The 22,346-nt window shown below is 47.7% G+C and overlaps 1 protein-coding gene across 1 annotated transcript in view; it reads right to left on the reverse strand.

Moving 5' to 3' along the window:
* bloc1s1 (biogenesis of lysosomal organelles complex-1, subunit 1) overlaps positions 1-22,346 on the reverse strand; it is an 82,529-nt gene that overhangs the window by 51,155 nt on the left and 9,028 nt on the right. Inside the window, exon 2 of the mRNA XM_078201320.1 lies at positions 17,270-17,342. Coding sequence (XP_078057446.1) covers positions 17,270-17,342 — 73 coding nt within the window. The remainder of the gene's footprint in view (positions 1-17,269; positions 17,343-22,346) is intronic.

Genomic DNA, 22,346 nt, shown 5'->3' on the forward strand with positions numbered 1-22,346 from the left:
CAGTTAAAGATGCACTATTAAAAAGAAGAACGCCCAAGGAAAATATGCAGGGTCTGCCGGCAGGGAACAGGTCAGCTGGGGGGGACCAGATTTGGAAGGATTTCATCCGGAAACCTAGCCTTCATCCCTCTTTGCATCTTCTACCCCCATCATTCAACCACCTCATAATTCTTCATCATCTCCTGGGACCAATTCGGGCCAATATGTCGAATCCAGCACCAATGCAAACCTGTCACGCAGGTACCATAGGCCAGGGCACCACCGCTGGGCAGCACGGTGGCACAGCGGTTGGCATTGCTGCCTCACAACGCCAGGGACCCGGGTTTGATTCTAGCCTTGGGTCACCGTCTGTGTGGAGTTTGCACGTTCTCCCCGTGTCTGCGTGGGTTTCCTCCGGGTGCTCCGGTTTCCTCCCACAGTCCAAAAGATGTGCAAATTAGGTGGATTGGCCATGCTAAATTGACCCTTAGTGTCAGGGGGATTAGCAGGGTAAATAACCTGAGGTTACGGGGATAGGGCCTAGCTGGGATTGTTATTGGTGCAGGCTCGATGGGCCTCCTTCTGCACTGTAGGGATTCTATTCTACGATTCTATAAAATATCACATCTAAGCTATGCAATACCAAAGAATAAAAGAACAGTACAGCACAGGATTCGGCCCTTCGGCCCACCAAGTCTGTGCCAACACAGGTGCCTCTCCACTCTAATACTTTCTTGCCTCTATGTGGTCCATGTCCCTCTATTCCCTGTCTAGTCATGTATCTATCCAGATGCCTCTTGAACATTGTTATAGAATCTGCTTCCACCACCTCCTCCGGCAGCACGTTCCAGGCATTCATCACCCCCTGTGTGAAAAACCTGTCCCTTACATCTCTTTTAAACTTTTCCCTTCTCACTTTCAACCATTGCCCCCGAGTAATTGACCCTTTGACCCTGGGAAAAAGACTCTGACTATCCACTCTATCCAAGCCTGTCATAATCTTGTAAACCTCTATCAGGTTCCTCCCTCATCCTCCGACGCTGCAATGAAAACAACTGAAGTTTGTTCAACGTTTCTTCATAGTCCATATCGTCCAAACCAGGCAACATCCTGGTAAATCTCTTCTGCACCCTTTCCCATGCATCAACATCCTTCCGGTGGTGTGGCAACCAGAATTGTACACAATACTCCAAATGCAGCCTAACCAAAGTTTTTTACAGCTGCAACATGATTTTCCAATTCCTACACTCAATGCCCCAACCGATGAAGGCCAGCATACCTTACACCTTCTTGCTGACCTTGTCCACCTGAGTTGCCACCTTCAGGGAACTGTGGATCTGCACACCTAAATCCCTCTGTATGCTAATATTTCTAAGGACTCTACCATTTATTCTATACTTCCCTTCTGCAGTAGACCTTCCAAATCGCAGCACTTCACATTTGTCTGGGTTAAATTCCACCTGCCATCTTTCGGCCCAGGTCTCCAGCTGATTTATATCCTGCTGTATCCTCTGACAATCCTCCTCGCTATCCACCACTCCCCCAATTTTTGCATCGTCTGCATATTTACTAATCAGACCACCTACATTTTCCTCCAAATCATTTGTATATATTACAAACAACAGAGGCCCCAGCACTGATCCTTGTTGACACATCGCTTGTCACAGGCCTCCAGTTAGAAAAGTCCCCTTCCACTGCTACTCTCTGCTTTCTCTGCCCAAGATGTGGAGATGCCGGCGTTGGACTGGGGTAAACACAGTAAGAAGTTTAACAACACCAGGTTAAAGTCCAACAGGTTTATTTGGTAGCAAAAGCCACACAAGCTTTCGGAGCTCTAAGCCCCTTCTTCAGGTGAGTGGGAATTCTGTTCACAAACAGAGCTTATAAAGACACAGACAAGCCAGTTTTGTATCCATCTTACCAGCTCACCTCGGGTCCCATATGATTGCACCTTCTGTATCAGCCTGCCATGAGGAATCTTATCGAAGGCTTTATTAAAGTCCATGTACACAACATCCACTGCCCTGCCCTGGTCAATTTTTCTTGTCACTTCCTCAAAGAACTCAATCAAGTTTGTGAGACACGGCCTTCCCTTCACACAACCATGCTGCCTATCGTTAATAAGCCTATTCTGTTCCAGATGTGAGTACATCCTGTCCCTAAGAATCTTCTCCAATAATTTCCCCATCACTGATGTAAGGCTCACAGGCCTGTAATTTCCCAGATTGTTTCTTCTGCCCTTCTTAAAGAGAGGAACAATGTTAGCTGCTCTCCAATCCTCTGGTACCTCGCCCATAGCTAAGGAGGATACAAAGATTTTGGCCAAGGCCTCAGCAATTTCTTCCCTTGCCTCTCTCAGTATTCTGGGATAGACCCTATCTGGCCCTGGGGACTTGTCCACCTTAATGTTTTTCAAAACCTCCAATACCTCCTCCCATTTTATCTCAACATGTCCTAGAATGTCAACATCCTCCTTTCTACACTCACCATCCACCACACCCATCTCCTTTGTGAATACTGATGCAAAGTACTCGTTAAGGACCTCACCCACCTTACCTGGCTCCACACACAAGTTCCCTCCACCGTCCTCGAGTGGACCCACCCTTCAGCTACCCTCTTCCTCCTTATATACGCATAAAATGCCTTGGGATTCTCCTTAATCCCACCTGCCAAAGACATTTCATGGCCCCTTTTTGCCCTCCTAAGTTCCTGTTTAAGCTCTTTTCTGCTATCTTTATATTCCTCAAGAGCCTTATCCGTTTTCAATTTCCTGAAATTTATGTATGCCAGAAAGTCTGCTGATGCTTCAGAGTAAAACAAATTCATGAGGAAGTTCTCAACCAAAGCCAAGACTGAGCTGACTGCACTTCATTTCACTTTCAAAAGAAAAGACAGACATTGCAAAAGTCAGTCTTTTATAAGGAAAAGGGTACCTCAAAAAGTGTACCTCATCCCACGTACTCCTCACATTGGAGATCTCTACTGCCTCCCGAAGATACACAAGGCCAACACACCCGGCCGTCCCATCGTATCAGGCAATGGGACCCTGTGCGAGAACCTCTCCGGCTATGTCGAGGGCCTCCTGAAACCCATCGTACAAAGAACCCCCAGCTTCTGTCGCGACACTACGGACTTCTTGCAGAAACTCAGCGCACATGGAGCAGTTGAACCAGGAGCACTCCTCGTCACAATGGATGTCTCGGCACTCTACACCAGCATCCCCCACAACAACGGCATTGCTGCAACTGCCTCAGTACTCAACGCCGACAACTGCCAATCTCCAGATGCAATTCTACAACTCATTCGCTTCATCCTGGACCACAACGTCTTCACCTTCAACAACCAGTTCTTCATCCAGGCACATGGAACAGCCATGGGGACCAAATTCGCACCTCAACCTGCCAACATCTTCATGCACAGGTTCGAACAAGACCTCTTCACCGCACAGGACCTTCAAACGACCCTATACACTAGATACATTGATGATATTTTCTTCCTTTGGACTCATGGTGAACAATCACTGAAACAACTACATGATAACATCAACAAGTTCCATCCCACCATCAGACTCACCATGGACTACTCTCCGGAATCGGTTGCATTCTGGAGAGTAGGATGCTCTTTCCTACTCTCCAGATAGAGAGTAGGATAGAGCATCCTATGGGATGCTACCGGGACTTGATGGTTTGAATTATAAAGACAGGCTGGATAGACTGGGACTTTTTTCTCTGGAGCGTAGGAAGCTGAGGGGTGATGTTATAGAGGTCTATAAAATAATGAGGGGCACAGATCAGCTAGATAGTCAACATCTTTTCCCAAAGGTAGGGGAGTCTAAAACTAGAGGGTATAGGTTGAAGGTGAGAGGGGAGAGATACAAAAGGGTCTAGAGGGGGCAATTTTTTCACGCAGAGGGTGGTGAGTGTCTGGAACGAGCTGCCAGAGGCAGTAGTAGAGGCGGGTACAATTTTGTCTTTTAAAAAGCGTTTAGACAGTTACATGGGTAAGATGGGTATAGAGGGATATGGGACAAACGCGGGCAATTGGGATCAGCTTAGGGGTTAAAAATAGGGGCACCATGGACAAGTTGGTCCAAAGGACCTGTTTCCATGCTGTAAACCTACATGTTACTCTACATCTCTGAATATAGGTATATCATAAACAAACAAAGAACAATACAGCGCAGGAACAGGCCCTTCGGCCCTCCAAGCCCGTGCCGCTCCCTGGTCCAAACTAGACCATTCTTTTGCATCCCTCCATTCCCACTCCGTTCATGTGGCTATCCAGATAAGTCTTAAACGTTCCCAGTGTGTCCGCCTCCACCTGTGGAAAAGGTAGTGAAGATTCATAGAATCCTACAGTGCAGAAAGAGGCCATTCGGCCCATCAAGTCTGCACCAACCACAATCCCACCCAGGCCCCACCCCCATATCCCTATATATTTGCCCACTAATCCCTCTCACCTATGTACCCCGGGACACTAAGGGACAATTTAGAATGGCCAATCAACCTAGCCCGCACATCTTTGGATATAAAGGATAATTGGACAACGTGGCACAAACCATCAAATCAAACGCAAGTATCCCAGTACCAAGGACATGATGCTCAAATGCTTTAAAAGCCGTCTCGTCATTGCTTCAATTGAATTCACGTGTCTTGGTGAAACTCTCACTCCCATACACAGGGTCTTCTACAAGATGAGCTATTTTCCGTGGTACTACCAACCTTGCTTTTCAGTGAAGATGTGAAAAAGGAATACGGCGAACTTAACATCTTCATTTTAGTCAAATTTTTGAACAGTTTGAAAACTTTACCTCCTCCCCCGCTTCACGATCGCTCTGTGCTTTTGCACAGGATGGACAAGGCAGATGGCCTCCATCAATGCTGCTTGGTGCCAAATGACAGGCGACAGCTTGTGCGGATGGGCGAGGCTCCACACCAAATTCTTCTTTTCCCCGCGGCCCGCCCGCCCACCCCCTCGTCTCCTGCTGATGGCTGCTCTGAGAGGTAAAGAACATTCAAAAGAATTGCGAGGCTCATCACAATGGCTGAACTGGAGGAGTCAATCAAGGGTGAAATCTAGTTGGCACAATCATTCTAAAAAGCACAGTTTCATCTCCTGGGCCTTGATGTTCTAAAGCAAGTGGGAGAAACAGCAGATGTCCCCTTTCTTTGATCAGCACTAATGTAGACGTTTCTCAGACCGGCTGCTGTCAAGAGCCAGTGGCACACTCTAATGCTGGAACTAAGATTTTCCTGGTTCCAGGCACTCATTACTTCAACTGAAGTGGCTACAAATTCCGCCACATTTCCCTTATGGGGAAAATCCTAACGGTTACAAGACTTTGCTCCCGAAACTGTGTGCATGGAGGGATTTCTGGCCAAGACTGAATGCTGGCTGCTAATTCATACCAGCACAAACTGAACTACACAGCAAACCGAATGATTAGAACAAGCTGAATACCCCCCTCAAACCCAATACCACCAACGAACGTGTCTGTAATAAGCTGCGTTACTTTACAGGTACGCATTTGATATTTTAATAGCGAATCGAGCTTCGTTTTTGCCAATTATCAGGAGAAAGGGCAGGGGAACAGCATATTGTAAATTGGTAACTTTTTTCATATGCGGCCCATAAAAGTTTGATCCAAACGTTTAAATTTCTTGGCAAGCTACTTGCGCATTTATTTGGATTTCAACTGCATTACAATTACATTACATTATGCCGTTTACTCATCACAGCGGGTGCTCGACTCTGCAAGGGCTTGGCTACTGAAAAGAACTTTTGTCAAAGTCTACTTTAAAAATGAGAAGTGGGGCTTGTTCGAAATATCACGCAAACGTTGATTTGGGCCTTAATTCTGCACAGGCCCCCATTTGTATTCTGCACGACAACGTGGTCAAGACAGGCTTTCTCGTCGCCACCTGCATCAGGATTTTGAGAATTAGCAACCCTACTTGTCTGCAGTTCAGGTGACTTTGTATCCCGGGTGACATGTGGTTGGTGTAGCAAGCTAGAAAATCGTTTTAAAAAGCACTGTTTCATCTCCCGGGTCCCGTGTTAAAGCTGCTACTCAAAACAGTTGGAACTGGGCAGGCAGCTCAATGTACAATCAAGCGACTGCTTTTGGAAGCAAAACTGCACGTCCACAGGCAGAGTCAGTGGCGCTTGCCAGTGTTGGAAAATATATTTTGCTCTTGCATCTCTCATTACTTTTTTCACCATTAGAAGCGCAGAGCTTTCCAGGGTGACACAGTGGCCTGGTGGGGCGGTAAGGCATGTAGGGCGTGATCAGAGGTGTGATGCCTCGTCCACACTGAATGAACTCCGTGGGTGGAATTCTCCCACCCGGGACAAAGTCCCTTGGTGCGGGTGAGACATGGACTGCTTCCCACTGGCCAATGGGAAATCCCATAGGTATCTGTGTCGTCATTAATTATGCAGCCGGGGGGTTTCCCAATGTCTAGTGCGACGGGACAAGCTGGATGGAGGGTGCCCTGCCCTCATAGTCGGGCGCCATTTATTTAAAAAGGTGCCCGGACATCCTTACTGTCAACACCACCGGCCGAGATGCCAGGAAGGAGGGGGGGGGTGAAGGTCCAGTGCCCAAGTTCAGTGACACCTCTTCATTTGCCCTCCTTGACCTTGTTGAAGTCAGGGGTGATGTATTCTACCCGGCTGATGGGAGGAGGGGGCCAGGCAGGGAAACGATGGGCGCAGGTCGCTGATGCTGCAAGTGCCCAGGCTATCCAACGCGGGTCAGCTGAACAATGGCGGAATAGGACCTCATCTGCGCCGCCAGGCTAAGAAAAGCTTCAGCTGCTCGCGAGAACCCAAACCTCTTTCCTTTGACAACGTCCAGGTGAACGTACATTTTCCCTTCATCCCCGAGAATCCCACCTCCATCAATACTGACCGGCTCACCACAAAGTCCCTGTCCCCGCCCCCTGCCATGGGGCTTCATCCCAGACAGGAGAATACTGCCCATAGAATTAGTTCACTCAGCATGTACTAGGAATCACTCCCTAGATACATTACTGTCCCTGGGAGAAGCTCTGAACCCATGGCCAAGTCCCTGGGAGAAGGTTCAAAGCTGGACCCAGGGCTGTGTGGAGAACTCCCACCTTCTGGAAGCTGCTTCGTGGAGGAACCACGTGAATTAACTCACCCACCCTCTGCTGCGCGTAGTGCTCCAGGGTCCAGCAGATGGAGGCCTTCATCTTCCCTTCTCAGAGGTCTGTGAGCTGCGCGGAATCGCAATATGCCATAATAGAAGATCACAGAAACCCGACAGTGCAGAAAGAGGCCATCTGGCCCATCGAGTCTGCACCGACCACAATCCCACCCAGGTTCGACCCCATATCCCTACATATTTACCTGCTAATCCCTCTAACCTTCGCATCTCAGGACACTAAGGGGCAATTTTAGCATGGCCAATCAACCTAATCCGCACATCTTTGGACTGTGGGAGGAAACCGGAGCACCCGGAGGAAACCCACCCAGACACGAGGAGAATATGCAAACTCCACACAGACAGTGACCCAAGCCGGGAATCGAACCCAGCTCCCTGGAGCTGTGAAGCAGCAGTGCTAACCACTGTGCTACCGTGCCGCCATAATAGGCAGTATCAGAAGATCCCGCCATCATGAAGCTGACTTTTGGACTGTAATGACTTGAAGCAGGCAATTGAGGTGGGCCTGTTAGAATATGAATTCCCTGATTAAGGGCCATGTTTTAAGTTTCCTTTCCGCGTTGTCTTTTGTTTTGGGCGGTTCCCCTCCTTTTAGGGAGCTGCCCTTTTTGAGTTGTCCTTAAGTTAGTTTGATTTTGTTTATTTGGTTAAACACAAAAGATGTCCCTGATTAAGGACCAAATTGATGGGCCAATCGGGGAGCCTCTTGCTTTGTATTTAACCAGGCGTGTCAGTTCCTCTGGCGCTCTTAGTGTAGACTGCTGACTGAAAGCACTCTGTACGCTGTTGTCAGACTTAGAAATAAAGGGATTTCCGCCTCTGAGGACTTATTACAGAACCCTACTCAATCTGACTCCAAGGATCGTGCACAGCCACAATGCTCTCCAGAGTTCAACAGCCTGCAGACACAGAGTTCAATTTTACATCCAGCATTGGGAGCGCAGCCCAAAAGAAGAGTGCCCAGCCAAGCAGAGGTCCAGGTGATTTTAACAGGCGCGCCTCATTAACATACCCGATCAAAATGTCCTGGAGGCCAGCAGCAAGCTAGCTGGTAGCACTGGCTGTGCCAAGATCAGAGCACACAGTCCCTGGCCCGGAGGCAAGTGATCGGGCAGGACTGTAGGCGAGTGTGGGATAGCAGTTGGTCAGGGGCAGGGGGGCCCAGAGGAGCTCAGGATTCCCATCAGGATAAGTGTAAAGGTTTTGCACTTACTTATCTTTCTGGGTCTCTTCAGGCCCCGGATCCACTTTGTGTCAAATTGGTTTCACTCCAGCCACCAGCGGAATCGTGATCCGCCATGGTCTGGTGGGGAAGCCAGCACTCCTTCTTTGCTCAGGCCAATACTGCAGTCAGTCCTCGTTGGTGACACTGGAGTCCAATGGCACATTTGAAGAAGGAACCGTCTTGTTTCAAACGGGTCCCTTTGCCACCTGCAATGTATAACTCCAGTGGGAGTTTTAACAACACCAGGTAGATATCCACTCCATCTGACGAAGGAGCAGGGCTCCGAAAGCGAATGGCATTTGCTACAAATAAACCTGTTGGACTTTAACCTGGTGTTGTTAAAACTCTTACTGTGTTTACCCCAGTCCAACGCCGGCATCTCCACATCATAACTCCAGTGGGCCAGATGGTGGACAGAAAGTTTAGGTTGATTTATTAGTGTCACAAGTAGGCTTACATAACACTGCAATGAAGTTACTGTGAAAATCCTCTAGTCGCCACACTTCTGTTCGGGTACACTGAGGGAGAATTTAGCTTGGCCAATCCACCTAACCAGCACGCCTTTCAGACTGTGGGAGGAAACCGGAGCACCCGAAGGAAACCCACGCAGACACGGGGAGAACATGCAGACTCCACACAGACAGTGACCCAAGCCGGGAATTGAACCCGGGCCCCTGGCGCTGTGAGGCAGCAGTGCCAACCACTGTACCAATGGTTAGTCCCAATTTAACTGCCACCGGCCTGTCAGAAAGCATTCGTTTGGGTAAATCAACGGAACTAAATGAAATGAACTCAGGGGCAAAGCAAGAAGGGCAGGCCCCAAAAAGGGAAACGCCCGAAACAAAAATCAAAGCAAAAGGAAACTTAAAACATCAAATCAAAATACGATTAAGGGTGTCAATGCTCCAGCCCAGTCCCTGCGGTGCCCAACAGGCATGGCAGGCCTCGACGGTACCCTCGGACACTGCATGCTCCAGGGACACCCGGCCCCGAATATAGCCATATATAGTAGAGGGGCAGACAGTCAGGTTGGGCAACCCCCTCGGTCGCCCGTTGCCTGGTGGAGAAGTTAAAATTCCCCCCACTAAGACGTGAAGTGAGTAATTTGAGTTAAGTACTGGCAGGTGCCTGCCATTTATAGTTCCGTGCCATAGGTTAGGAGCGGTGCAAAGGGATGTACGGACGTGGGAGGGTAAAGAATCAACACCAACCCTTGAAAATTAATCCAAGAAAGAAATAACATCCATCCTTAATATAAAAGAGAAGCCAGTCAGTGGGGGGGGGAATCACAAAGACCTGCAAAATTTTACAGTGGATCAAATGCAGCAAGTAACGGCAAGATTTAACAACATAGGGATTGAAGATGATGGAGTGCATAACTGAAGGAACTTGGATGCTGGCCAGTTCCTTTGTTTCTACTGGGTATTAACTTGCTGGTTGGTGAGTGGAATGTTTCAGTCCTAGCAAGACGACTCGGAGGGGTACAGCTACTGTACACTCTCTGAAACAAGCTGCTGCCCTCAAAAGAAAAGGGCTGTATAAGCAGTTGACACAATCCGCACAGTGCTTCCTGCTCACCGGGGGGAGGGGGGGGGGGGGGGGGGGGGTGTGTGTGTGTGTGTGTGTGTGTGTGTGTGTGTGTGTGTGTGTGTGTGTGTGACTGCGCTTGTTTTTGGTCAAAGCTGCTCCATTTATGTATTATCCAGTGCACACTCGTGCATCCCACGAGTCCCAAACCCAGTTCCTCTGGTCCCATCCTGGGGTGCTCGCACTTTTGAGATTCTGTTCCATTATTTGGGCACCAAGGAGTCCCTCGATGCCAATGAGGTTGCAGACCAGGGTACCAGGATGCATTGGCAAGGCTGCCAAGTGGCCCCTTGTCACTGTCGAGGAGCATGAAGGAGTCCGGCTCCAACTTGGCAAAGGGCATCTTAAGAGAGTTTCCCCTCTCCCACAGCCTCTGCTCCATCGCCCCGCAGACCCAGAGACACCAGAAACTCCAACAGTAAGAAAGCTAACCGAACAAAAGTATTCACTATCACATATGTATGATCAACCTCAAAATGTTTGACTAATCGAATGATAAAGACAACGGGGAGAATTCTCCGATCCTGCCCACAGCGGGTTTGGTGGCGGGCGAACGGGAGTGGAGAATTTAGCTGGCGTGAAATCTCATTGCAATTCTCCCAATGGCGGGTTAATGCTGGGTTGGTCTCCTCGCTGGCTGGTGGCCTGAACGCTATTTGCATCTCATGAATGCTCAGCTGCCCGCCGGCACCCAATCAGGCCTTTCAATCCTGCGTCGCGCCAGCAGGAAGTCACGTTGGTCTCAAACCCAATTGCTAAAGGGTGGTGTGCACAAGGCGGTCCTCAGTTTGCAAGAGACTTTGAGGTGAAGGCAACAACTTTCTGCCACGGGGCTGCACTGCTCCTCGTGTACTGTTCCCCGCTCTGCTGGGGCAGACCGGCTCCTGCCCTCCATCTCCATGCCGAGCTGGAGGGGGGGGGGGGGCAATGTGGAAGGAAGGCTGTTCAAGGAGGAGGGAGAAGGGCAAGGGCTCACAATGGTAGGCAGAGGGGCAAAGAGGTGGATAAAGACAGCCAGACAACGGAAGGCAGAGGGAAGAGAATCTGGACCCCAACAGCACGGTAGCACAGTGGTTAGCACTGCTGCTTCACAGCTCCAGGGACCTGCGTTCAATTCTCGGCTTGGGTCACTGTCTGTGTGGAGTTTGCACATTCTCCCCGTGTCTGCGTGGGTTTCCTCCGGGTGCTCCGGTTTCCTCCCACATTCCAAAGATGTGTAGGTTAGGTGGATTAGCGGGGTAAATGTGTGTGGTTATGGGGATAGGGCAGGGGGTGGGATCGTAGTCAGTGCAGACTCAATGGGCCAAATGGCCTTCTTCTGCACTGAAGGGTTTTTATGATTCTATGAAGGCTGCATGAAAAGCTCACAAAGGGGGTTAACATTTACTAGAAGGGGATGCCTGAAGACTCCAGATGCGGTGGGTAGAGGTCCATGTGGGGTACTGACACCTCGCAGGTGATGGGCTGAGGGTGGTTGAATCGAGAAACTGTTACTGTCATCTGGAGACATTGCTGCTACCAGCTTCTCCTGACTGTTCTAATTCAGGGCTCTCGCTTGTACCCCATTGCTCAAGGCCCATACTGCTGAGGAATACTTGTATGTTTTTATCCCATCTTGCTCGGAGTTTGGTGTTGAATGATCTGGCAAGGTTAGACTTGGAATGGAGCACAAGGCATCTATCCAGTGGACTTGGTAACAATGCACCAGCCAGGACAGCAGCGATTGCGGATTCACATTCGAGCTTTTATCCTCAGGTTGTGATCTAGAATTGAATCTATGAATCCAATTGTTCATTTCTTTGCTATACGGCCATGTATCTGAGCCATATTTAAATATGGATATAACTCATGCATTGTAGAGCCGTACTTTGAGATTACAACTTATGTTCACTCACCATTCATGGGAAAGGTCACAAGTGCAATGCATCTACAGCTGTTAGGGAGACAGCTCCCACCAACGCTTGATGAAGAAGCTTTGGTACAGTGTCCAGTTTTGGATATTGTTGGCAAAGCCTAGCTCTGTTCACACACAGGTTTCCCAGGCTGGTTCCGCATCCATTTATTTTTCCTATTGATTTCATAACGGGCGGCACGGTAGCACAGTGGTTAGCACTGCTGCTTCACAGCTCCAGGGTCCCGGGTTCGATTCCCGGCTCGGGTCACTGTCTGTGTGGAGTTTGCACATTCTCCTCGTGTCTGCGTGGGTTTCCTCCGGGTGCTCCGGTTTCCTCCCACAGTCCAAAGATGTGCGGGTTAGGTTGATTGGCCAGGTTAAAAATTGCCCCTTAGAGTAGTGGGATTAGCGGGTAAATATGTGGGGGTAGGGCCTGGGTGGGATTGTGGTCGGTGCAGACTCGATGGGCCGAATGGCCTCCTTCTGCACTGTAGGGTTTCTATGATTTCTATGATGATAACGTGGCCGGCACACGGCACAAATAAGGTTGGGGCGAGAACACAAGTATAAAATTTGAAATGCCCAGAAAGCATTCCATCAATGTCGACTCAGCGACTTGTGTTGGCACAAAGCCCTCTGATTAATGATAGAATTTGGACGGGATCTCTAGAGGTTGTAACAAGAATCATGGCCGATCTCTATTCAATGAGTCAAAAGCTTTTTTTGACACATTAAAAGCAGCAACATATATTGGTTGATTGTATTCACACCATCCGCCTACTATCTATTCAATGGTGAACCCATTCTCTCAAAGGGTTTTTGATTCAAGTGTCATCCAAGCAAATACTTCAGCTATCATTGTTGCAGTATGCTCTGAATCCCTTGCTTCTGTAAAAGTACACAAGGCTGTCTTTGCGATGCAGTCAACAAAACAGAAATACAAGCCTGAATTTTATCGTCCCGCCCGCCATGGGAATCGGAGCGGGCGAGGGGCGGACCACGGAAAGGTCCGTTGACCGCGGATGGGATTTTGCGGTTTCGGGATGAGCAAGGCCATAAGATCCCGCCCATAATGAGCTCGATGAGGAGGATGCACTTCTAACCCGAAAGAGAAACGAATTGATAGCACTCATAACATGGAAGGCGCCAGTTAAGAATTAATCTGCCAAGAAAATAAAAGGCACCCGATGGGTCTGGTTCAGGTATTTAGTATTTGAATTCTGGAAAGAGTTACAGCAATGCTTTCTGATTTACAAGAGTCATTTCAGAAAGCTTTATTTTTTAAAAACGTTTCAATTTGAAAAACCAACAACACTGTAGCTTTATACTCAGGCCACATACCTCTGACAGACTTTCTGCATATAAATCTATCATTGCTTTTGTTAGAAGTTAAGAAAAAGGTGCACAGTTAAGATTTGAAGTGAAATTTAAATAACTGATTCCTACTGATTTGCCACAATCCTTTATTGCTACACAAAAAGAAATATTCACCGCAACAGAATTTTTCGCAAGCCTCTAAATATGTTCCACTTCAACTTTTCAAACATAATTAAATTTGCTTCCCTTGGTCTCAACTATGGCTCCATTAACGGTTCTGGGAATTTGAGCCCACTACCCCCCCCCCCCCACCCCACCGCCCCCCCGACCAGTAAACAAACATCTCCTTTAAAGAAAAAGTTGGCAAATTGCACACCAACATTTGTAGTGAATTTTCCCTCTATTGTAACACTGCCCAGCTGTAAATTTTTTGGCTCTGAGGAAGTGCCACGGCTGTAGAATTTCCTGCATGCAATTTTACCACATGTGTAGCAGCTGAGAACAGTAACTGAGGAATTCTTTAAATCTGCCTGCAGAAAGGTCAAGGTAAGAACGGGACCCAAACCTCAAATCTATCTATATTAGCACAATTGTGTTTGTGTCTGTCTGTCCATATCCTGGCAATGCCCCAAAGGAACTGAGACATTTTGTGTTTGGTCTTCAGATGTGAGGGACACTTATGAGGCTTAATTGCCCATCTCTTGTTGCCCTAGAAATAGTGATGTGCAGTCTCCACAGTGATCTTTTTTAAAATTTTCAGTCTCCTTATTTAAGGGATAGAATTCTCCTTTCCTTCTCCCCTATCTACTCTATGAATGGTATGCTTCGTATAGCGTGCAAGAAACAATACTTTTCACTGTATCCCAATACATGTGATAACAATAAATCAAATATTAAGCTGATCTTTCTCTACACCCTATCTGTGACTGTAACACTATATTCTGCACCCTCTCCTTTCCTTCTCCCCTATGTACTCCATGAACGGTATGCATGTCTGTATAGTGCGCAAGAAACAATACTTTTCACTGTATCCCAATACATGTGACAATAATAAATCAAATCAAATTGAATTGGATGCAGTAGAGAGAAGGTTCACTCAGCTGATTCCTGGGAGGAAGAGGTTCTCTTATGAGCAAGGGTTGGATCTGTTCCATTCGAGTTTAGAAGAATGAGAGGTGATCTTATTGAAACATACAAGACCCTGAGGTGACTTGATAGGGTGGATGTTGAAAGGATGCTTCCCCTTGTGGGAGTGACTAGAGCTCGGGGGACACGATTTAAAAATAAGGAGACGCACACATGCCCCATAAACACTCAGCTTTGGTTTGACGCTTCTCAAGTCATGAGCACTGTGCCTTTCCAGACTCTGCCTTGTAAACCTTTGCCCTTCTATTGACAAGCCACGTTCCTTGTTAGATAGCCGACCAAATTGGGTAGACGTGGCTGCAGATATTACGCACATAGGCGAGGGGGCTTGGTGCATGCACGAGATGACAGGGCACGGGGGAGGGTGTATTTCTATCATCAGTGCAGCTGAGATACCAGAAAGAGCATGCACTCTTATCAAATGAGTGCATGAAGCATTTCAGCATCCCCGCCCACCCCTACATCTGTTTCATGCAGCTGCTATAGCGCTGCCGAGTGATGGGTCATGCTTATGGGTCATGGGTCATGAGGCGGCACGGTAGCACAGTGGTTAGCACTGCTGCTTCACAGCTCCAGGGTCCCGGGTTCGATTCCTGGCTCGGGTCACTGTCTGTGTGGAGTTTGCGCATTCTCCTCGTGTCTGCGTGGGTTTCCTCCGGGTGCTCCGGTTTCCTCCCACAGTCCAAAGATGTGCGGGTTAGGTTGATTGGCCAGGTTAAAAATTGCCCCTTAGAGTCCTGGGATGCGTAGGTTAGAGGGATTAGCGGGTAAATTAGCGGGTAAAAAAAAAGGGATTAGCGGATAGGGCCTGGGTGGGATTGTGGTCGGTGCAGACTCGATGGGCCGAATGGCCTCTTTCTGCACTGTAGGGTTTCTATGATTCTATGATTATCTACCATTGCAGTGGATTACACAGTGGAGATAAAACAATCGCCCTGCCCAGCAATGCCTGAAGACCACTGCTGCTCAAATACTAGGACAGCGATTACATTGAAACATGGAACACTGAGAAACTGTCGGCAGTGGCGCCCCACTCACTCGGCTAATCTCACAAGAAGCAATTCGAGCTTAGCTCATTCCCTAGTTTGCCTCCCCTCTGTTCATGCCTTTTTGCACAGCTGGTACTTTGGAATGTCATGCTGTCCAACCGTCTCTGTAAACATCATACCCATTATTATGGAAATTATACCCTTGGCAGCATTTAATATTCCCAACCACACCCTTTTACTCCCTCGCCACCATGTTTCATTTTCTTCATGTAAAAGCATGCTGGTTTATTTATAAAAATGAAAGGAAATCAAATGGGAGTTTCCTCTCAGGCAATGTTCAGAATAGATCTTCAGACCCATTGGCCCAAATCTTCCAGCTCATTCACGGCTGGGATTTCCTGGTGCTGCTTCAAGTTTTGGCCGGAACGTCAAATTTTCCATTCTCGCTCACAACAGGCCCCACCCCGGACAAGACTGGAAAACCCCGCCCGTTAGATTGTGAGCAGGATTTTCCAGCCCTTCCCACCGGTGGGATCTTCCAGTCCTGCCAAAGGCACCCCCCCCCTCCCCGCGACGCGTTCCATGGCAGTGGGATGGGCAAGCCAAGCAGGATTGGACGATCCCGCCAGCGGCCAATGGTGAGCTGCCTCTGCTGCTAGAAAACGCACCGCGGGAGGGCCCTTCACCTGGAATCATGGGTGAAATCTTACCAAAAGTGTTGGTTCCAGTGTGAAAAAGGCAGTGTTTCTCACCGACGGCGCCAGCATGCTTTCGGGCTGAATCTTAAGTCTCATTGGTGATCATTTTTACGCCCATGAGTTTCCCAGCGCTCCAGCGGCATGTTCCCTCTGATTCACCTGCCCCACAACAACTTAACTGATGCAAATACTGGGGAGCTCCATATAAAAGGCACCCCAGCATTCTCTAGCACTTGTTCCACAACGACTGCAGGGGATGGAGTCAGGAAAGCAGCACCATGTTTCTCGAGGGGGGCCCTGACCAGGACGCTGGATGGAGTGGAGCAAAGGCACTCTAACCCCGCTCCAGGAGTCAGCCTGGATCACCACCCTCGCCTAGTCGCCACACTCCTGTTTGGGTACACTGAGGGAGAATTTAGCACGGCCAATGCACCGAACCAGCACGTCATTTGGACTGTGGGAGGAAACCGGAGCACCCGGAGGAAACCCGGGGAGAACATGCAAACCCCGCACAGACCCAAGCCGGGAATTGAACCCGGGTCCCTGGCGCTGTGAGGCAGCAGTGCTAACCAGTGTGCCACCGTAAACAGGACAGGCAGCGGCTGAAAATGACCCAACCACACACCTGGAAAGGGTCAGTAAATAGTAGATAAAAGCAAATTACTGCTGCTAGACCTGCTGAGATTTTCCAGCATTTTCTCTTTTGGTGCCAGTAATTAGTAACCAGGTAAACTACCCGAAGCGGGTAGACCAATGAATGCTCACATTAATGTCTATTTTCAAGCAGGTAGGATTTTATGCTTACATATTTGTCACCTTTTCATCATAGCACAGTAAACAAAAACAAGCGGCTACATTTGGTTTGGAAAGAAAACATTCTCGCTTCAAGTGGCTTGCCCAGCGTCAAGCCTTTGGCTTTTCACAAATGATAAGGATTAGCGCGCAAGTGAAAAAGGCTTAGACTCAGGGGGTACAAATGACTGGGCCTGTCTAAACAGTACCTACAGCAGAGCATAATCCTGCCTTGGGGCAATCAGGCTATTATCCTCCTGCAATTATCGCAGACGATTGAACATTTATAACGAATAACAAGGCTGTCAGGAAAATCTTACCAAATTGAAGGAGGAAGAAAGACAAAGGATAGAAATCTGTACAGAAATTATCATTTCCCCGTTTTCTCATAAATTCTGAAGGATTGTACAAAATGTTTTTTTTTTAAGATCACTGATAAAAGCAAATACCCACCCAACATTAAGATGATCCACCAGTGCTTCAGTGAGACGTGTAGCAGCTGCAACAGCTTCCCTCCTCCTTTTTTCTGAAAGATAATGAAGACACAATGTTGGTGACGAACAGCACAGCCATCCTGGTCTATTCTAGCCCTCTGAAGGAGGGAGGAAAGTAACCACAGATGCATCATCCAAACAACACCTGGCCCTCTAAATACCACGGTGACACAGTGGTTAGCACTGCTGCCTCACAGCACCAGAGACCCGGGTTCAATCCCCAACTTGGGTCACTGTCTGTGTGGAGTTTGTACATTCTCCCTGTGTCTGCGTGGGTTTCCTCCGGGTGCTCCGGTTTCCACCCACAGTCTGAAAGACGTGCTGGTTAGGGTGCATTGACCTGAACAGGCGCCGGAGTGTGGCGAGTAGGGGAATTTCACAGTAACTTCATTGCAGTGTTAATGTAAGCCTTACTTCTGACTAATAAATAAACTTTACTTTATCCAGTGTTGCTGTGAAAATGCACAATTCGAATAGCCTACGGACCCTCACATCATTCATCCGTATGTAGGAATGGGCTCGAAGCATTCAAATGTTCCAATTCCCCTCTGTCACAGAATTGTTACAGAACACAGAACAGGCGTCGAAGGAGGCCATTCAGCCCACTGTGTCGACACCAGCTCTCCAAATGAGCAGTATAACATTGTGCCATTGTGTGACAGACAGAACAGCTTGGAGCCAATCACAACTACTGCTCCAGCCAGGATCACACTGCAAACTTCTCAGAATACATAACGACCATTCCGGACTCTGGCCTTGGCACCAAATGTTTGTTGCCTCCTTGCATGAAAAGGTTGGTGATAGCAACAAGGCAGCAGAGCACTTGTTTGTTTCGTTACAAAACTACTAAGCGTGCCAAAATAATTTTCTCACGGAAGAACCGTGATATTCGAAATTTCCATGCCAGTGTCACATTGAGGTGCTCCAATTGCGACAGAGAGATCAAAATGCTTTCCCTCTTTTCCCCAAAAAATGGACCTTCTCCTCACCCCCACACCTCAGCCATCCGTCCCAAGCTGGGAAACTGCTCTATAGGCACAAACAGCTCTCTTAGTGCCTCTTTCAAGATACTTTGTGGGCGGAACGGTGGCAGTGGTTAGCACTGCTGCATCACAGCGCCAGGGACCCGGGTTCGATTCCGGCCTCGGGTCATGTGGAGTTTGTGCATTCTCCACATGTCTTTCCTCCCACAGTCCAAAGATGTGTAGGTTAGGTGGATTGGCTATGCTAAATTGCCCCTTAGTGTGCAAAGATGTGCAGGTTAGGTGGATTGGCCATGCTAAATTGTCCCTTAGTGTCCAAAGATGTGCAGGTTAGGTGGATTGGCCATGCTAAATTGTCCCTTAGTGTTCAAAGATGTGCAGGTTAGGTGGATTGGCCATGCTAAATTGCCCCTTAGTGTCCAAAGATGTGCAGGTTAGGTGGATTGGCCATGCTAAATTGTCCCTTAGTGTTCAAAGATGTGTAGGTTAGGTGGATTGGCCATGTTAAATTGCCCCTTAGTGTGCAAAGAGGTGCAGGTTAGGTGGATTGGCCATGCTAAATTACCCCTTAGTGTCCAAAGATATATAGATTAGGGCGATTAGCGGGGTAACTACATGGGGTTACAGGGTAAGCGTCGGTGTAGACTTGATGGGCTGTATGGCCTTCTTCTACACTGTCGAGATTCTATGATCCTGTGAAGTCTGAATGGTAAGCCGAGTCCCATCTTCTGGACAACATCTACCGGTGGCAGAGGCGCGGTTTCAGGCATCACTGTATGACTACCACAAACCGAATGATTTTCCCCTCCCAAAAATTGAAGTCTTCAGCTGGGATCCACTCATGCAGCACAACCCCAAGATTAAAGCAGGAGCCTTTCTGGTCTGTGAAGTTCGGTATCACACCATGTGGCCCATTTGCCCACTTGGCTAATTTTGCGAGTTCCAGTGTTTGATTTAACATGAAAAGAAAACTTGTTTCTTCATTTTATTTTGGTAAGATAAGAGGACAGCAATCGGAGAAACTCTGCACCACCATGATATCTGCAAATCCTCACATGGTGCATTCCCCATCTTGGCCTGGCCACAGGCAAGGAGACATATAATGCTTAAGTGACGAGCAGAAACAGGAACTTGTCCAGAGAGACAGAGGGAGAGGAAAAAGCACAGGGGCAAAAGAAATAAGAGAGTCACTATTGGTTAGCTGAGCACAATTTTGAGCAGTAACATCGAAAGCAGTTCACGACTGATAAACAATTACTGTTGCTTTAAAGAAATTTCATACCAATTATCACTGCTGACCCAAGTCACATTTTCAAGCCTCTGAACAGCAAAAAGCTACATCTGGCTGCGACTTCCGAATTGTCATTTAATACAGCAAGGCTCGCAGTTACCTTATTAACGCACCATTAGCTCAGTAGTTTTAACACCATTGTTGGCAATTCTGAAGAGACTTCAAAGCAAGAGGAAAGGAACAGGAGGGAGAGCCATGTAAGACCCATATGACAGCAGCCAGCAGCATTAGCACAGCGTGGTACAATATGAAAGCAGCTATGGATTCGGTCAGGGAGAATTTTAAGCTTAATAACACTGTGGTGGGGTACTAGGATTCACAGGTCTGTCGTGTGTTTCTCGTTGCTTCCAGCACTGATGTATTAAATGAATCAATAAAGTGGTATTGATTTAATCATCAAAGCTCAGCTTCATACATTTTTGCAGATCCCTGAAAATTGATGGCATCAGGCAAGTCAATTCGGTCTAAGCATCAGACAGTGACCTGAAATGTGACCCTGTCATTTTCTCTTCTTAGATATTGACTGATTGTGAATTTCCAGCGTTTGCATTTTTTAACCTTGCAGTCTCGATCTTACTTGTGCACCATTAAGGCAACATTTCCTCGGTACAACATGCTAAATAAGGCTGCCGATGAACTGGATTTGGTAGCTAGGTTGCAACGGCTTTGTTGGATCAAATGGAGTGCGATGCAGTGTGGTTGCTTGAATTATTTTTTAAAAATGACCCTCAGATGCTGGATCGACACTAAACAGTTTTTTGGAGATTATTTTTCCTTCCTCCGAGTGTGGGAAAAGCTGCTGGCTAGGCCTCAACTTCTCTGCTTAGAGAATAACTCGAGTCTCCAGGGTAATTAGAAAAGGGCGGACTGTGAATGTGGAAGAGCTTTATCTTTACAAGAAAACAGAGGCTGCTCTGATTAGTGTATCGGATGGTTGCAAGGGATAAACACTATGGGACGAGGGGTAGAAAACACTTCACGTATCAGCTGCATCGCTCCAGCCAGAAAGTTGGCATTATTGCCGTAGCAGTCATCTTGGAAGTTATGGGCAATTCACAGCTGAATAACTTTGGGTTGACTTATTGTGACGTTTATTGTAACAAATAGCTTTTTCAACGAACCGCCAGTGAAGGGAAAGCAATAAATATCACAGAGGAGAGATGTTGCTACACAAAATGAAGAGCCACAAAGCCAAATGTCCCAGTGCCTAACTTTGCTTTATTTTCTGTCAGTTTTCTCCGAGTCTTGCTGGGGTGAATTGCACAAGTGCCAGCTTCCCCGAGGTGCCTTGCGCAACTGGTTGCCACTTCACGCGCGAGCCCAAACAGCGAGTGCCAACAGCTTATTCAAATGCTCAGGTTATCACCACTGAGCCAACATGCACTCTCCCACGGGAGTCACTAGATTAAACGACTGGGAGTGGGAACTCCCTTTCTTGACTAGAATCGCAAGAGAGAAATTGGAACCATCCATTGTGAGGCCAACTCACTCAGATCAGGAAGTGAAGACAAAGCCTTTTGTCTCAATGGCTGAGTGCCACGCAGTTCATTGGCACACTTCGCCTGTACTGGGGCAGACTGTGCTTGATATGTTTGCTGCCTGTGAACCCATTGCACCTTGTTAACTCCAGCAACCTGCTGTGGGACCTGCTCTGTTGTGTATCACATTTCCATTATTATTTCCTCAGCAACGCTAAATGGCAGCGTTCAGTTACTAGATGAGGTGCAACACTCACGGCAAAGAATTTAAATGCCCAGGCAGGATTGCAAATCAATTTAGGGGCAACAGATTGGCAGTTCTGCACTGGTAGGTGTTGCCACGTCATCAGAGCCAGGAACAATAAATTTTAACGGGAGTCTACCAATGTCTATCCTCTACACTGCTGGCCATTTTCACCTCCACCCCCAGTGCTGGCTGAAATACTGCCTGAAGCCACGGTAAAATATAAAGGGCGGGATTTTCCACTCCTGCAGTGCTCTGCCCTTGACCGCAAGGAACTACAAAAGTTTGTGAATGTAGCCCAATCCATCACGCAAACCAGCCTCCCATCCATTGACTCTGTCTACACTTCCCGCTGCCTCGGAAAAGCAGCCAGCATAATCAAGGACCCCACACACCCCGGACATTCTCTCTTCCACCTTCTTCCATCGGGAAAAAGATACAAAAGTCTGAGGTCACCTACCAACCGACTCAAGAACAGCTTCTTCCTTGCTGCTGTCAGACCTTTGAATGGACCTACCTCGCACTAAGTTGATCTTTCTCTACACCCTAGCTATGACTGTAACACTACATTCTGCACCCTCTCCTTTCCTTCTCTATGAACGGTATGCTTTGTCTGTATAGCGCGCAAGAAACAATATTTTTCACTGCATCCCAACTCGTGACAATAATAAATCAAATCAAATATTAAGCTGATCTTTCTCTGCACCCTAGCTATGACTGTAACACTATATTCTGCACTCTCTCCTTTCCTTCTCCCCTATGTACTCTATGAACGGTATGCTTTGTCTGTATAGTGCGCAAGAAACAATACTTTTCACTGTATCCCAATACATGTGACAATAATAAATCAAATATTAAGCTGATCTTTCTCTACACCCTGTGGCTGTAACACTACATTCTGCACCCTCTCCTTTCCTTCTCCCCTATGTACTCTATGAACAATATGCTTTGTCTGTATAGCGCGCAAGAAACAATATTTTTCACTGCATCCCAACTCGTGACAATAATAAAACAAATCAAATATTAAGCTGACCTTTCCC

Source organism: Mustelus asterias, chromosome X, assembly GCF_964213995.1.
Source record: "Mustelus asterias chromosome X, sMusAst1.hap1.1, whole genome shotgun sequence".
Taxonomy (NCBI): Eukaryota; Metazoa; Chordata; class Chondrichthyes; order Carcharhiniformes; family Triakidae; genus Mustelus; species Mustelus asterias.